We start from the raw sequence: 17,820 nt of genomic DNA on the forward strand, positions 1-17,820 counted from the left end.
TATTCCCCGTGGACTTATAGTAATATACTTGATCACGCGTAAAATTGTGATCCTTTCCAATATATATATATATATATATATATATATATATATATATATATATATATATATATATATATATATATATTTATCTATTTTACTTTGTCGCTGTCTCCCGCGTTAGCGAGGTAGCGCAAGGAACCAGACGAAAGAATGGCCCAACCCACCCACATACACATGTATATACATACACGTCCACACACGCAACTATACATACCTATACATCTCAACGTATACATATATATACATGTACATAGATATATAGATATAATGACTGATAATATTGCAGCCAAATATAGAGATTAGCATTATAATAATCGTGATGTATAATTCTCAGATTATGATAATCGTGATGTATAATTCTCAGATTATAATAATCGTGATGTATAATTCTCAGATTATAATAATCGTGGTGTATAATTCTCAGATTATAATAATCGTGATGTATAATTCTCAGATTATGATAATCGTGATGTATAATTCTCAGATTATAATAATCGTGATGTATAATTCTCAGATTATAATAATCGTGGTGTATAATTCTCAGATTATAATAATCGTGATGTATAATTCTCAGATTATGATAATCGTGATGTATAATTCTCAGATTATAGTAATCGTGATGTATAATTCTCAGATTATAGTAATCGTGATGTATAATTCTCAGATTATAATAATCGTGATGTATAATTCTCAGATTATAGTAATCGTGATGTATAATTCTCAGATTATAATAATCGTGATGTATAATTCTCAGATTATAGTAATCGTGATGTATAATTCTCAGATTATAATAATCGTGATGTATAATTCTCAGATTATAATAATCGTGATGTATAATTCTCAGATTATAATAATCGTGATGTATAATTCTCAGATTATAGTAATCGTGATGTATAATTCTCAGATTATAATAATCGTGATGTATAATTCTCAGATTATAATAATCGTGATGTATAATTCTCAGATTATAATAATCGTGATGTATAATTCTCAGATTATAATAATCGTGATGTATAATTCTCAGATTATAATAATCGTGATGTATAATTCTTAGATTATAATAATCGTGATGTATAATTCTCAGATTATAATAATCGTGATGTATAATTCTCAGATTATAATAATCGTGATGTATAATTCTCAGATTATAATAATCGTGATGTATAATTCTCAGATTATAATAATCGTGATGTATAATTCCCAGATTATAATAATAGTGATGTATAATTCTCAGATTATAATAATCGTGATGTATAATTCTCAGATTATAATAATCGTGATGTATAATTCTCAGATTATAATAATCGTGATGTATAATTCTCAGATTATAATAATCGTGATGTATAATTCTCAGATTATAATAATCGTGATGTATAATTCTCAGATTATAATAATCGTGATGTATAATTCTCAGATTATAATAATCGTGATGTATAATTCTCATATAATAATCGTGATGTATAATTCTCAGATTATAATAATCGTGATGTATAATTCTCAGATTATAATAATCGTGGTGTATAATTCTCAGATTATAATAATCGTGATGTATAATTCTCATATAATAATCGTGATGTATAATTCTCAGATTATAATAATCGTGATGTATAATTCTCAGATTATAATAATCGTGGTGTATAATTCTCAGATTATAATAATCGTGATGTATAATTCTCAGATTATAATAATCGTGATGTATAATTATCAGATTATAATAATCGTGATGTATAATTCTCAGATTATAATAATCGTGCTGTATAATTCTCAGATTATAATAATCGTGATGTATAATTCTCAGATTATAATAATCGTGATGTATAATTCTCAGATTATAATAATCGTGGTGTATAATTATCAATATGCTATAGTGAATTTCCTCAAGAGATCTTATGGTATAGAACGATCCCCCTTCCAGTGGCTTATCTCTGTCTTATCTCAATAGGTTGATAATGAAAGAGGTTTGATATTTCTTCACATTTTATATATCTATCAATGATCAAAGTTTTTTTTTTGTAGACTCCGCAGGGAAGCAATATGACTCATGAGGTACCGTGCTAACCTCACATTAAGGGGAGCGGAGGGAGCGTTTGGGTAAAAAGGAAGGTTAAGGTAAGGTAAGCGAAAGGGTGTAGGGGTGGGAGAGAGAGACGAGGGATGAGTATGGCTGGGTCAGTAAGTGTGGATGGGTAAAGTCAAGGGAGGGTCCATTAGGGTAAGGGTGGTTTAGGGTAGGGTAGAACCAAGTGGTGGTGGGTAAAGTAAGGTAAGTCAAAGTAAGGGTAAGGCAGGAATGAGGGAGGTTAGGTAAGGCATTGACGTAGCAACACATGAGGAAGCAGATGAAGAGAAATCTGAACTCACAAAGTTCCATCCATCGAACTCAGAAAGTTCTATTCACTGAACTCACAAAGTTCCATCCATTGAGCTCACAAAATTTCCATCCATCGAGCTCACAAAATTTCCATCCATCGAGCTCACAAAGTTCCAACGAGGCCAAAAAGCTCCATTGATGCCAGAAAGTTCCAATGAGCTCAGAAAGTCACCTCACACTTTGAGTTTATGAGTTCAGAAATATCATAAAGTGGGTTATAGATATGGAGATCAGGAATGAGAGGTAAAGTAGAGGGGAAGAATCCATGAACATAGGAAATAAATGAGGGAAGATTATGAGGATGGAGGCGGACGTGTCTAGGAGAGAGAAACATGAGGGCAGGTGAGGAAGGAGACATGAGAGAGAGAGAGAGAGAGAGAGAGAGAGAGAGAGAGAGAGAGGTATGGGGGATGGGAGACAAAACATCATGAGGGGAGGCTATGAGGTCAATTCATGAGGTTGTGAGGCGTCTTGGCCTGGAAGACATCCTCATGAGGGGCTGGTGATGAGGCAATGAGGCGCCTGGGGCAGCGATCCTCTCACGTAATAGTTCTGGACGGGAGACTCGCCTTCGTGGGTCATCTGTGAGGGAAGAAAAAATGAGAAAAAGATGAGAGAGAGAGAGAGAGAGAGAGAGAGAGAGAGAGAGAGAGAGAGAGAGAGAGAGAGAGAGAGAGAGTGGTCCTGTGTATGACCGATCATCAACGAAGACATTTAGGTAGATAGATCTGTTGGTGAATAGAACCCCAGGGGACCTGTGGATCAGGTCCAGCTACCCCAGGGGACCTGTGGATCAGGTCCAGCTACCCCAGGGGACCTGTGGATCAGGTCTAGCACCTCAGGGGACCTGTGTATTAGCTGTGGCTACCCCAGGGGACCTGTGGATCAGGTCCAGCTACCCCAGGGGACCTGTGTATTAGCTGTGGCTACCCCAGGGGACCTGTGGATCAGGTCCAGCAACCCAGGGGACCCGTGCATCAGGTCTGGCTACCCCAGGGGACCTGTGGATCAGGTCTAACAACCCAGTGACCTGTGTATAAGGTCTGGCTGCCCCAGGGGACCTGTGGATCAGGTCTAGCACCTCAGGGGACCCGTGGATCAGGTCTGGCTACCCCAGGGGACCTGTGGATCAGGTCTAGCAACCCAATGACCTGTGTTTCAGGTCTGGCTGCCCCAGGGGACCTGTGGATCAGGTCTAGCACCTCAGGGGACCCGTGCATCAGGTCTGGCTACCCCAGGGGACATGTGCATCAGGTCTAACAACCCAGTGACCCGTGTATAAGGTCTGGCTACCCCAGGGGACCTGTGGATCAAGTCTAGCAACCCAGTGACGTGTGGATCAGGCCTTGCTCCCCCAGGGGAGGTGGGAATGATTGGACGAAGCTCCCACCGCGGCATTAATCAGAGTAATATATTAATCGTGCAGGAGTTCATAATGTGTTACGCAAGAACGATTGATCAGGAGATGGAGAGGCAGACGAAGATGAGAAGGAAGGGAAAGAATGGAGAGAATATCAGTGGCGAAGGAATGATGAAAGAAGTAGTAGTAATAGTGATAGCAGTGGTGAAAGAAAAAGGGGAATTGAATAAAAGAGAATTTAAGAAGAAAAATCAAATTGATGGAGTGCAAGTGATGATAAGCCCAGACCTCTTGACGAAACTTATCATATTCACAAGAAAAAAAGAAAATTACATTAAAATCAAGAACAACAGCAACAAATAGCACAAAAAAAGAGAGAAAAAGGGCAAGATAATATTTTCAGGAAGTGTCTGGCAAATATCGGCGTTTGTTTACATTCAACAGCTGAAGCAAAGGAGGGAGAAAAGCCTTGGAAGCTGCCCACATACGCATATGAAAAAGTGACCAATAATCGTAAGGGGTTTATAAGATGGGCATCTACTTCACACAAACATGACCATGATGGCTGTAAGGGCACGGGGCCGGGGATATGAGGGGGGCCAGCCACTGTGCTGCGTCCAGCGAGGTGAGGAATGGCTTGTGGGTACATAGCAGTGTGTCTGTATGTCTTTGACAAAGACGCTCTGTGCAAGCTGGAACGTTACCGAAATAAGACTCAAAAGCTCTCTTGTGTTTTCTCACCATATATATATATATATATATATATATATATATATATATATATATATATATATATATATATTTTTTTTTTTTTTTTTTTTTTATACTTTGTCGCTGTCTCCCGCGTTTGCGAGGTAGCGCAAGGAAACAGACGAAAGAAATGGCCCAACCCCCCCCCATACACATGTACATACACACGTCCACACACGCAAATATACATACCTACACAGCTTTCCATGGTTTACCCCAGACGCTTCACATGCCTTGATTCAATCCACTGACAGCACGTCAACCCCTGTATACCACATCGCTCCAATTCACTCTATTCCTTGCCCTCCTTTCACCCTCCTGCATGTTCAGGCCCCGATCACACAAAATCCTTTTCACTCCATCTTTCCACCTCCAATTTGGTCTCCCTCTTCTCCTCGTTCCCTCCACCTCCGACACATATATCCTCTTGGTCAATCTTTCCTCACTCATTCTCTCCATGTGCCCAAACCATTTCAAAACACCCTCTTCTGCTCTCTCAACCACGCTCTTTTTATTTCCACACATCTCTCTTACCCTTACGTTACTTACTCGATCTAACCACCTCACACCACACATTGTCCTCAAACATCTCATTTCCAGCACATCCATCCTCCTGCGCACATCTCTATCCATAGCCCACGCCTCGCAACCATACAACATTGTTGGAACCACTATTCCTTCAAACATACCCATTTTTGCTTTCCGGGATAATGTTCTCGACTTCCACACATTTTTCAAGGCTCCCAAAATTTTCGCCCCCTCCCCCACCCTATGATCCACTTCCGCTTCCATGGTTCCATCCGCTGACAGATCCACTCCCAGATATCTAAAACACTTCACTTCCTCCAGCCTCTCACCATTCAAACTCACCTCCCAATTGACTTGACCCTCAACCCTACTGTACCTAATAACCTTGCTCTTATTGACATTTACTCTTAACTTTCTTCTTCCACACACTTTACCAAACTCCGTCACCAGCTTCTGCAGTTTCTCACATGAATCCGCCACCAGCGCTGTATCATCAGCGAACAACAACTGACTCACTTCCCAAGCTCTCTCATCCCCAACAGACTTCATACTTGCCCCTCTTTCCAAAACTCTTGCATTTACCTCCCTAACAACCCCATCCATAAACAAATTAAACAACCATGGAGACATCACACACCCCTGCCGCAAACCTACATTCACTGAGAACCAATCACTTTCCTCTCTTCCTACACGTACACATGCCTTACATCCTCGATAAAAACTTTTCACTGCTTCTAACAACTTTCCTCCCACACCATATATTCTTAATACCTTCCACAGAGCATCTCTATCAACTCTATCATATGCCTTCTCCAGATCCATAAATGCTACATACAAATCCATTTGCTTTTCTAAGTATTTCTCACATACATTCTTCAAAGCAAACACCTGATCCACACATCCTCTACCACTTCTGAAACCACACTGCTCTTCCCCAATCTGATGCTCTGTACATGCCTTCACCCTCTCAATCAATACCCTCCCATATAATTTACCAGGAATACTCAACAAACTTATACCTCTGTAATTTGAGCACTCACTCTTATCCCCTTTGCCTTTGTACAATGGCACTATGCAAGCATTCCGCCAATCCTCAGGCACCTCACCATGAGTCATACATACATTAAATAACCTTACCAACCAGTCAACAATACAGTCACCCCCTTTTTTAATAAATTCCACTGCAATACCATCCAAACCTGCTGCCTTGCCGGCTTTCATCTTCCGCAAAGCTTTTACTACCTCTTCTCTGTTTACCAAATCATTTTCCCTAACCCTCTCACTTTGCACACCACCTCGACCCAAACACCCTATATCTGCCACTCTGTCATCAGACACATTCAACAAACCTTCAAAATACTCATTCCATCTCCTTCTCACATCACCACTACTTGTTATCACCTCCCCATTTACGCCCTTACAAACCTCCAACAGCCCAGGATCGAACCTGGGACCCCTTGTGCAAGAGGCAGGCATGCTAACCGCTAGGCTAAGGGACTGTATAATAGGAAACAACTATTCGAAATACTAAGTACTCGAATACCCTTCGTCTCACAATGGTGAGCAACGGGGTCTATCGGTTGTTTCCGAACAGAACACATAGCCAGCTGATAGCGTTTTACCGAACCTGACTGTACGACGCGGAGTTGTATGAATACGAATAAAGTGTATATGAACGCGCACCTTCATATATATATATATATATATATATATATATATATATATATATATATATATATATATATATATATATATATATATAAGAAAAGTCTGAGAACAAAGTAGTGAGGCATGTGATTTATAACATCTTGAAAGGAAGAAAACGAGTGTCTGTGAGGCTCTTTTGACTTGAGATTTATGATGAGTTCCTGGACAGAGTGCTGGCTGGCTGCCTCTGGGGTGTGACGGGTGGCTTACCTCTGGGGTGTGACGGGTGGCTTACCTCTGGGGTGTGACGCGTGGCTTACCTCTGGGGTGTGACGGGTGGCTTACCTCTGGGGTGTGACGGGTGGCTTACCTCTGGGGTGTGACGGGTGGCTTACCTCTGGGGTGTGACGGGTGGCTTACCTCTGGGGTGTGACGGCTGGCTTACCTCTGGGGTGTGACGCGTGGCTTACCTCTGGGGTGTGACGGGTGGCTTACCTCTGGGGTGTGACGGGTGGCTTACCTCTGGGGTGTGACGCGTGGCTTACCTCTGGGGTGTGACGGGTGGCTTACCTCTGGGGTGTGACGCGTGGCTTACCTCTGGGGTGTGACGGGTGGCTTACCTCTGGGGTGTGACGGGTGAGGGTGTGTTGGCAGTGTTGGAGGATCCGCCCGTCACGTGCCCGTCAGGTCCATAGCTGACGGAGGAAAAGGGAAACCTGTGAGTACGTCACACACACACACACACACACACACACACACACACACACACACACACACACACACACCTGACGGACCGACCAAGTCACATTGTGATTTTCCTCTTCTTCGTTGACGAGAACGACTTACCACTGTTAGTGGCACTTGACACGCGATCATGTAGTTAAGTAAGACTGGCTGTCCCCCCTCTCTCTCTCTCTCTCTCTCTCTCTCTCTCTCTCTCTCTCTCTCTCTCTCTCTGACAAAAAGGTTTCATTGGATAATATATATATATATATATATATATATATATATATATATATATATATATATATACACACACACGTCACCGTTCCCCTGGAATGAAATTCTTAAGCCCTTGTTGTATCGTTCACTGCGACCCTCCCATGTATTTCAGGGTCCGCCTCCATTCCATGTACCTTCCTTCAGCTATGATATCATGAATGTTTTCATGTTCGTAACCTTCTCACCACACACACACACACACACACACACACACACACACACACACCTTTCGCAAGTTGCCTTTGGCCACTGTTCTGATGTTTCTGTGGAGCCATTCCATAGGAGGAGTATGTGTCCACATACTGGAATACAAAATCCTTGAAGATTCACACATTCTTCCTCTTCCTTCTAGACCTTCACACAACCTCCAGGTTTCCTTCACTCTACCATTCTCCTCCCATGTGGTTCCTCACCACTTTTGTTTCGCCAGTTCCAGGTCTATTTGTGGGCCAGTTGCATTTCTTGTTCCATTCAGACCACCCGTCCACAAGGACGATCCTGCTTTTCTCTGATACGAGGAATTGGTGTCAACATTCACTACAATCATTGGTTCTTCCCGCACACATGACCAAAGGCCAACGTCTCCTCTGCCTTAGCCATGGGAATTCACTCTATCCCGTGCATGCCTTTCACCCTCCTGCATGTTCAGGCCCCGATCATAAAATCTTTTTCACAGCATCCTTTCATCTCCAGTTTGGTCTACTCGTTCCCCTTGTTCCCTCCACCTCTGACACATATATCCTCTTTGCTCACTCCTTTTCTCCATATGTCCAAATCATTTCAGCACACCCTCTTCAGCTCTCTCAGCCACATTTTTTTTTTACCTTTTCATTACCCACTCGATCAAACCGCCTCACACATTTCATATCCAACATATTCACCCTCCTGCACACAAATCTATCTGTAGCCCATGCTTTGCATCCATATGATATTTTTGGGACTACCAAATCTTCACACATACTCATTTTTGCCCTTCCAGATAAGATTCTCTCTCGCATACATTCTTTAACGCTCCCAGAACCTTGGCCTCTTTCTCCACCCGATGACTCATTTCCACTTTTATTAATTCTTCCACCTCCAGGTATCTAAAAAAAAAATTCACTTCCTCCAGTTCAAACTTACACCTCAAATAAACTGTCCCTCATTCCTCATGAACCCAATTGCCTTGTTCTTATTCACATTTACTCAAAACTTCCTCCTCTCACACACGCTTCCAGACTCAGGCACCAACATCTGCAGTTTTTGACTCGAATTTGCCACCAGTGCTGTGTCATCAGCGAACATCAGTTGACTCACTTTCCAGGCCTTCTCATTACCTACAGACTGCATACTCTCTCCTCTTTGTGCATTTACCTCCCTAACCACTCCATCCATAAACAAATTAGACAATCGTGGCGACATCACACACCCCTACCATAGAACAACCTTCACTGGGAACCAGTTACTCTCCTCTCTTCCTACTCGTACACATGCCTTACATCCTTGATAAAAACTCAGTGCTTCCAGCAGCTTATCTCTATCAACCCTAACTTCTTCTTTTTTCCAGATCTATAAATGCCACATACAAATCAATCCGTTTTTTTCTCATACACATTCTTTAAAGCAAACACTTGATCCATCCATCCTTTACTACTTCTGAAACCACACTGCTCTTCCTCAGTCTGATGCTCTGTACATGCCTTCACCCTCTCAGTCACAACCCTCACGTACAACTTACTAGGTACACTTAACAAACATATACCTCTGTAGTTAGGACACTCACCTTTATCCCCCTGGCCTGCTCACAAATGGCACTATACATCCATTCCAAAATGCCGATCCTCATGCACCTCACCATACATACATTGATAATCCTAACTGACCAATCAACAGTATATATATATATATATATATATATATATATATATATATATAGTTGCCTCTCTCTCTGTTATGACATTTGGGTCAGGTCCCAGCCTTCCCAGGTTCGTACCATTGGAACCAGCATACCACCTCTCTCTCTCTCTCTCTCTCTCTCTCTCTCTCTCTCTCTCTCTCTCTCTCTCTCTCTCTCTCTCTCTCTCTCTCTCTCTCAATCCTCCTTCCCTCCCTCCTCCTGACTATCCCTCCCTCCCTGCCTGCCCTATCCCCTACCGTAGCAGTACAGATGAGGGAGCTGCAGGGCGCGCCTCCACCCCCACACGGAAGGTCAAGTCAGTAAAAGGGCGTGGCTGCTGTGCTCTCGGGGTCATAGTAAGGGGGGGTCAGGTCAATGACTGTGTCGTGTGTCAGTCGTGGTCATGTGTGAGTCTCGTTATTTCCATGTCAGGTTTAGCTCTGTGTCAGCCCTCAGGCCTGGACTTGGTGTCAGCCCTCAGGCCTGGTCTTGGTGTCAGCCCTCAGGCCTGGTCTTGGTGTCAGCCCTCAGGCCTGGACTTGGTGTCAGTATTGTAGTTAAGTTTGGCTGTGAGTGTTCATATCTGTCTTATTCATTAATGTCAATAACTGGTTTATCATCCCTACTGGATATATATATATATATATATATATATATATATATATATATATATATATATATATATATATGGGTTGGGGGGGGTGGGGGGTGGGTTGGGTGGGTTGGGGGGTCCTTACCTTGATAAAGATTAGTTCTATTTACGGACGAGCAACTCTGGAAAGAAAGATGTTCACTGAATGAGTATATCATGAAGATATGATGATGATCACACGGGGGAAGTATAGTGATGATCACACGGGGGAAGTATAGTGATGATCACACGGGGGAAGTATAGTGATGATCACACGGGGGAAATATAGTGAGCACAGAAAAAGTATGATGATGATGACACAGGAATTTATCACAGAAGTATATTAACACACAGAAGTATAATGAACACATAAGAGAAGTATAATGAACACGAAAGAAGTATATTGAGCACACAAGAGATATATTGAACGCACAGTGATATATTGAGCACGGAGGGAAAGTATAATGAGCATGGAAGAGAAGTATGATGAACACACAGAGGTATAATGAGCACATTGGAGAAGTATAATGACCTCACAGAAAAGTATAATGACCTCACAGAAAAAGTATAATGACCTCACAGAAAAAGTATAATGACCTCACAGAAAAAGTATAATGACCTCACAGAAAAGTATAATGACCTCACAGAAAAAGTATAATGACCTCACAGAAAAAGTATAATGACCTCACAGAAAAAGTATAATGACCTCACAGGAATAGTATAATGACCTCACAGAAAAAGTATAATGACCTCACAGAAAAAGTATAATGACCTCACAGAAAAAGTATAATGACCTCACAGGAATAGTATAATGACCTCACAGAAAAAGTATAATGACCTCGCAGAAAAAGTATAATGACCTCACAGAAAAAGCATAATGACCTCACAGAAAAAGTATAATGACCTCACAGAAATAGTATAATGACCTCACAGAAAAAGTATAATGACCTCACAGAAAAAGTATAATGACCTCACAGAAAAAGTATAATGACCTCACAGAAAAAGTATAATGACCTCACAGAAAAAGTATAATGACTTCGCAGAAGTATATTGACCTCACAGAAAAAGTATAATGACCTCACAGAAAAGTATAATGACCTCACAGAAAAAGTATAATGACCTCACAGAAATAGTATGATGACCTCACAGAAATAGTATGATGACCTCACAGAAATAGTATAATGACCTCACAGAAAAAGTATAATGACCTCACAGAAAAAGCATAATGACCTCACAGAAAAAGTATAATGACCTCACAGAAAAAGTATAATGACCTCACAGGAATAGTATAATGACCTCACAGAAAAAGTATAATGACCTCACAGAAAAAGTATAATGACCTCGCAGAAAAAGTATAATGACCTCACAGAAAAAGCATAATGACCTCACAGAAAAGTATAATGACCTCACAGAAAAAGTATAATGACCTCACAGAAAAAGCATAATGACCTCACAGAAATAGTATAATGACCTCACAGAAAAAGTATAATGACCTCACAGAAAAAGTATAATGACCTCGCAGAAAAAGTATAATGACCTCACAGAAAAAGCATAATGACCTCACAGAAAAGTATAATGACCTCACAGAAAAAGTATAATGACCTCACAGAAAAAGCATAATGACCTCACAGAAATAGTATAATGACCTCACAGAAATAGTATAATGACCTCACAGAAATAGTATAATGACCTCACAGAAATAGTATAATGACCTCACAGAAAAAGTATAATGACCTCACAGGAGAAGCATGATTAGCACACAGGAGAAATATGATGTACACACAGAGATATGATGAGCGAACAGGACAAGTATAATGATCATTGAAGTATAATAATGACACAGATAAAGCATAATTAACACCCAGAAGTAGGGTGATCAAACGGGAGCATAATTAGAGCAGAGTAATTGTAATTAAAACCATTACATGAACGCCGTGTACACATTCTGAGCTAATATGTACTCACCTATACTTCAAGACTCATCATGTGTACATACTTTTAGAGTACATCCTTCTATGTACTCATGTACAATTACTGCCCTTTCTGCACAAGAGAGACACACTGTGTGTGTGTGTGTGTGTGTGTGTGTGTGTGTATGTATGTATGTATGTATGTATGTACGTATGTATGTTTGTGTGTGTGTGAGTGTGTGTGTGTGTGTATGTATGTATGTATGTATGCATGTATGTATGTTTGTGTGTGTGTGTGTGTGTGTGTGTGTATGTATGTATGTGTGTGTATGTATGTATGTATGTATATATGTGTGTGTGTTTATGTATGTATGTATGTATGTATGTATGTATATATGTGTGTGTGTGTGTGTGTGTGTGTGTGTGTGTGTTTGCACTACCGGGGCCAGTGTGCCTGCTGGTGGCTGGGGGCCCCGACACCACTACCGGGGCCAGTGTGGTGGTCGGGGGCCCCGACACCACTACCGGGGCCAGTGTGCCTGCTGGTGTCTGGGGGCCCCGACACCACTACCGGGGCCAGTGTGGTGGTGGTGGCTGGGGGCCCCGGCACCACTACCGGGGCCAGTGTTGTGGTCGGGGGCCCCGACACCACTACCGGGGCCAGTGTGGTGGTGGTGGTGGCTGGGGGGCCCGACACCACTACAGGGGCCAGTGTGGTGGCTGGGGGCCCCGGCACCACTACCGGGGCCAGTGTGCCTGGTGGTGGTGGTCGGGGGCCCCGGTACCACTACCGGGGCCAGTGTGGTGGCTGGGGGCCCCGGCTGGACCCCCGACCATAAATACGGAGGAGAAAGATTTCCCTGTGGGTCAGGCCCCTCGCTGGCGTCTGATGGTTTTACAACGTGCATTGTTAACCCCGGGTGTTGACTTTACCTGCCCAGGAGGAAGGGAGGAGAGAGGAGGGAGAGAGAGAGAGAGAGAGAGAGAGAGAGAGAGAGAGAGAGAGAGAGAGAGAGAGAGAGAGAGAGAGAGAGAGATGGAGGGGGAGCAGGGAGAGAGGGAGGGAGAGAGAGAGAGGGGGAGGGAGAGAGAGAAAGGAGGAGGGGAGGAGCATGAGAGAGAGAGAGAGAGAGAGAGAGAGAGAGAGAGAGAGAGAGAGAGAGAGAGAGAGAGAGAGAGAGAGCATCAGAGAGAGAGAGAGGGGAGGAGCATGAGAGAGAGAGAGAGAGAGAGAGAGAGAGAGAGAGAGGTGGAGGGGGAGCAGGGAGAGAGGGAGGGAGAGAGAGAGAGGGGGAGGGAGAGAGAGAAAGGAGGAGGGGAGGAGCATGAGAGAGAGAGAGAGAGAGAGAGAGAGAGAGAGAGAGAGAGAGAGAGAGAGAGAGAGAGAGAGAGAGAGGTGGAGGGGGAGCAGGGAGAGAGGGAGGGAGAGAGAGAGAGAGGGGGAGGGAGAGAGAGAAAGGAGGAGGGGAGGAGCATGAGAGAGAGAGAGAGAGAGAGAGAGAGAGAGAGAGAGAGAGAGAGAGAGAGAGAGAGAGAGAGAGAGAGAGAGGCTGTAGGATATAAAGAGAGAGACAGAGAGAAAATGAGAAAGAGAGAGGCGGAGGAGGAGGAGGAGGAGGAAGGGAGCAGAATGAGAAACATTTCGTGGAAGGCATTTTCTAAACATGTAGATGATGGTTGTACCACTGCCTCTGCAGGAAGGGGGAAAGAAGAAAAGAGAAAACGAGAGACAGCTTTCAAGTGAGACAGGGAGGTCACGTGAGGCGCTGTCTTTACGTGTAAGTCATCCTTCCAACGTTAAGACTTGAGTCTCATTTCGTAAGTCTTGTATGTGGGAACACACTTTTCCCCAAATACCATTTTTCTCTATACCGTTTGGCTTCATTCTCTTTCTTGTAAAGTGATGGCATCTTCCCGTTTTCTACATCAATACAGGGTTGGGAGGGGGGGCTAGGCTAAGGTACCGCTACACTGCACGTCCCACATCCATCTGCTGGGCTCAGCAGTTCCCAGGAGTGTGTGCACCTCTGGGGTGGGTGTGTGTATATCCCTATTAGCCACGTTACGTCAGTGGAATGGATTCGACGAGCGATGGCGATTACGAGCTGTGAGATTAAAGGTCGTGTGTGTGTGTGTGTGTGTGTGAGAGAGAGAGAGAGAGAGAGAGAGAGAGAGAGAGAGAGAGAGAGAGAGAGAGAGAGAGAGAGAGAGAATGTCGTCTGTCAGTTTCTCCTCCTCATGTCCCTCCCCCTCCCTACCCCCATATATATATATATATATATATATATATATATATATATATATATATATATATAATTGCTCTCCCTACCGTAGCCAGGTAACGCCAGGAACAGACGAAACTACAGACTCATTTGCACACACTTCCGTTCTCCCTAATTGCCATGCACATAGTGCATGGGTAAATAAAATACACCTGCCGTCCACAGCCAAGTTCCATAAAGTATTTCATGGTGTGCGTTGATCGCTTCATGTGTCCTAGTTTACCTCCCACTGAACAGCGCGTCGCCTCGATCCAATTCATTCTAGCCCTGGCTACAAGCCCTTCACCCTCCTGGGAGTTCGGAACCCGATACCCCAAAGCTTCGTCCAATCCATTGTTCCCTCTCCTTCCTGGCGTCTTTAACCTCTTTCCATTCCTCCCCATCACTTCTGACACGGGTGATTCTGCCCAATGATAGAAACTATTTATAGTATATTCATATAAATATACTGAATGTGTTTGGCGGGAAATGTTAATGGCTCTTTAAGTGCGTGTGTGTGTGTGTGTGTGTGTGTGTGTGTGTGTGTGTGTGTGTGTGTGTGTGTGTGTGCATTGGAATGCTTGTGTTGCGTAAGCATGAATATTGTTGTACGTATGAATGTGCTGGTGAACGTGTGTGAGTGTATGTATACCTGAGTATGGCTGTATGTGTACGTGACGATGTACGTGTAATGATATGAATGTGTACACGAATATGTAAGTGAACAAGACTACATGTAGTATATATAAGTGTGCCGGGGTATATGTATGTGTGAATGTATAATTGTGCTTGGGTATGACTGTATGTGTACATCAACTGTGTAAATGTGTAAATATACATGTGTATGACTGCATGTGTACATCACTGTGTAGATGTATGAATGTACATGTGTATGACTGCATGTGTACATCACTGTGTAGATGTATGAATGTACATGTGTATGACTGTATGTGTACATCATTGTGTAAATGTATGAATGTACATGTGTATGACTGCATGTGTACATCACTGTGTAGATGTATGAATGTACATGTGTATGACTGCATGTATACATCACTGTGTAGATGTATGAATGTACATGTGTATGACTGTATGTGTACATCACTGTGTAAATGTATGAATGTACATGTGTATGACTGTATGTGTACATCAACATGACTGTGTGTGGATCTAGGTATGTGCGTCTAGCCAGTTTTCCTGTGTGTGTGTTTTCAGGAAAACGTCTTTGATTAAACAATATGTTTCCAGTTAACTTGAGAAACGTGGCAACAGTGCAGCATTTTTATTAAAGCTGAGAAACGTGGCAACACTGCACCACTATATTAGAAACGTGGCAACAGTGCAGCATTTTATCAAAGCTGAGAAACGTGGCAACACTGCACCACTATATTAAAGTTGAGAAGCGTGGCAACAATGCAGCATTGTATTTAAATTGAGAAACGTGGGGAAAATGCAGCATTTAATTCAAGAAACGTGGCAATGAATCAGTATTTTTCCTGCTTTGAGAAACGTGGCAACACTGTATAATTTCATTCCCAGTTAACCTGCAAAACGTGGCAACAGAGGAGCATTTTATTCCCAGCTAACCTGCAAAACGTGGCACAGTGGAGCATTTCATTCCCAGTCAAGCTGCAAAACGTGGCAACAGTGGAGTATTTTATTCCCAGTTAACCTACAAAACGTGGCAACAATGGAACATTTTATTCCCAGTTAACCTACAAAACATGGCAACATTGGAGCCTTTAATTCCCAGTTAACCTACAAGACGTGGCAACAATGGAACATTTTATTCCCAGTTAACCTACAAAACATGGCAACATTGGAGCCTTTAATTCCCAGTTAACCTACAAAACGTGGCAACAATGGAACATTTTATTCCCAGTTAACCTACAAAACATGGCAACATTGGAGCCTTTAATTCCCAGTTAACCTACAAGACGTGGCAACAATGGAACATTTTATTCCCAGTTAACCTACAAGACGTGGCAACAATGGAACATTTTATTCCCAGTTAACCTACAAAACGTGGCAACAATGGAACATTTTATTCCCAGTTAATGTGCATAACGTGGCAACATTGGCGCATTTTATTCCCAGTTCAGCCGGGGAAACGTAACAACAATGCAATATATCATTTCCAGGTGAAGCTGTAAATTATATCATCAATACCGGAGTTTCAACCGTGGGGGAAAAAATAACACCAGGCAGGCAAACTTCTGATCCGTAAACAAAACATGATTTGTCAACAACAAAATGAACGACACAAAAGCCATTTAAATGTGCCTTTTTCCTTTTTTTTTTTTACGTCATATTAGCTAATAGATATAGATATATGTGTCAAACGTAGATCATATTATGACTGGTGTTTCATTACGTTACACGTAAGAATAAAATTCGTTTTTTTATATATATAGAAAAAGGAAAATTATGATAATATATGCTGGCTACGGGCGGGAGGTGGGCGGGTGGGCTAATGGGCGGGTGGATACGTGGGCGGGCTAATGGGCGGGCTAATGGGTGGGTGGGTGGGTACTGTTACCCTATCTCACTGCAGATGGGTGTTTACAGACCTGACCACGAGGCACTGGTATGTGCAGTGATAATTGCACTGTAGATACGTGTGTGTGTGTGTGTGTGTCATCTCTCTCTCTCTCTCTCTCTCTCTCTCTCTCTCTCTCTTTCTCTCTCACAGACCTGACCACGAGGCACTGGTATGTGCAGTGATAATTGCACTGCAGATACGTGTGTGTGTGTGTGTGTGTGCGTCATTCTCTCTCTCTCTCTCTCTCTCTCTCTCTCTCTCTCTCTCACAGACCTGACCACGAGGCACTGGTATGTGCAGTGATAATTGCACTGCAGATACGTGTGTGTGTGTGTCATCTCTCTCTCTCTCTCTCTCTCTCTCTCTCTCTCTCTCTCTCTCTCTCTCTCTCTCCTTATTCCCCCCCCTGACGTCGGGGGGAGGGGGTGAGGGGGGGGGGGTGTAACTGGCGACCCCACTGGTATAAACACAGTGGTTAGTGCTGTTCATCTCCGACACTGACCCACTGTATCTTCCAACTTCCTGTACCAGCGATCATACGAATGGTCCATATAGAGTAACCCACGCTTGGTCATTCTACACCCTGATGTGTCTCGTTCTACACCCTGATGTGTCTCGTCCTACACCCTGATGTGTCTCGTTCAACACCCTGTGTCTTGTTCTATATCCTGATGTGTCTCGTGTATACCCTGATGTGTCTCGTTCTACAAGATGTCTCGTGTATACCCTGATGTGTCTCGTTCTACACCCTGATGTGTCTCGTTCTACACCCTGATGTGTCTGGTTCTACACCCTGATGTGTCTCGTCCTACACCCTGATGTGTCTCGTTCTGTACGCTGATGTGTCTTGTTCTACACCCTGATGTGTCTTGTTCTACACCCTGATGTGTCTCGTTCTAC

General features: G+C 42.9%; 1 protein-coding gene across 3 annotated transcripts in view; it reads right to left on the reverse strand.

The window, feature by feature from the left end:
• Positions 1-2,007: 2,007 nt before the first annotated feature.
• Positions 2,008-17,820, reverse strand: part of LOC139753839 (carbonic anhydrase-related protein 10-like) — a 131,387-nt gene continuing 115,574 nt past the window's right edge. For 2 of the 3 annotated variants that reach the window (XM_071670753.1, XM_071670755.1), the window contains exons 8-10: positions 10,314-10,350; positions 7,319-7,393; positions 2,008-2,995 (exon numbers count right to left, since the gene is read on the reverse strand). In XM_071670753.1, coding sequence (XP_071526854.1) covers positions 7,371-7,393; positions 10,314-10,350 — 60 coding nt within the window. In that variant the 3' untranslated portion in view covers positions 2,008-2,995; positions 7,319-7,370. The remainder of the gene's footprint in view (positions 2,996-7,318; positions 7,394-10,313; positions 10,351-17,820) is intronic. The other variant, XM_071670754.1, reaches the window with a different exon arrangement.

The sequence above is a fragment of the Panulirus ornatus genome, chromosome 15 (assembly GCF_036320965.1).
Source record: "Panulirus ornatus isolate Po-2019 chromosome 15, ASM3632096v1, whole genome shotgun sequence".
Classification (NCBI taxonomy): Eukaryota; Metazoa; Arthropoda; class Malacostraca; order Decapoda; family Palinuridae; genus Panulirus; species Panulirus ornatus.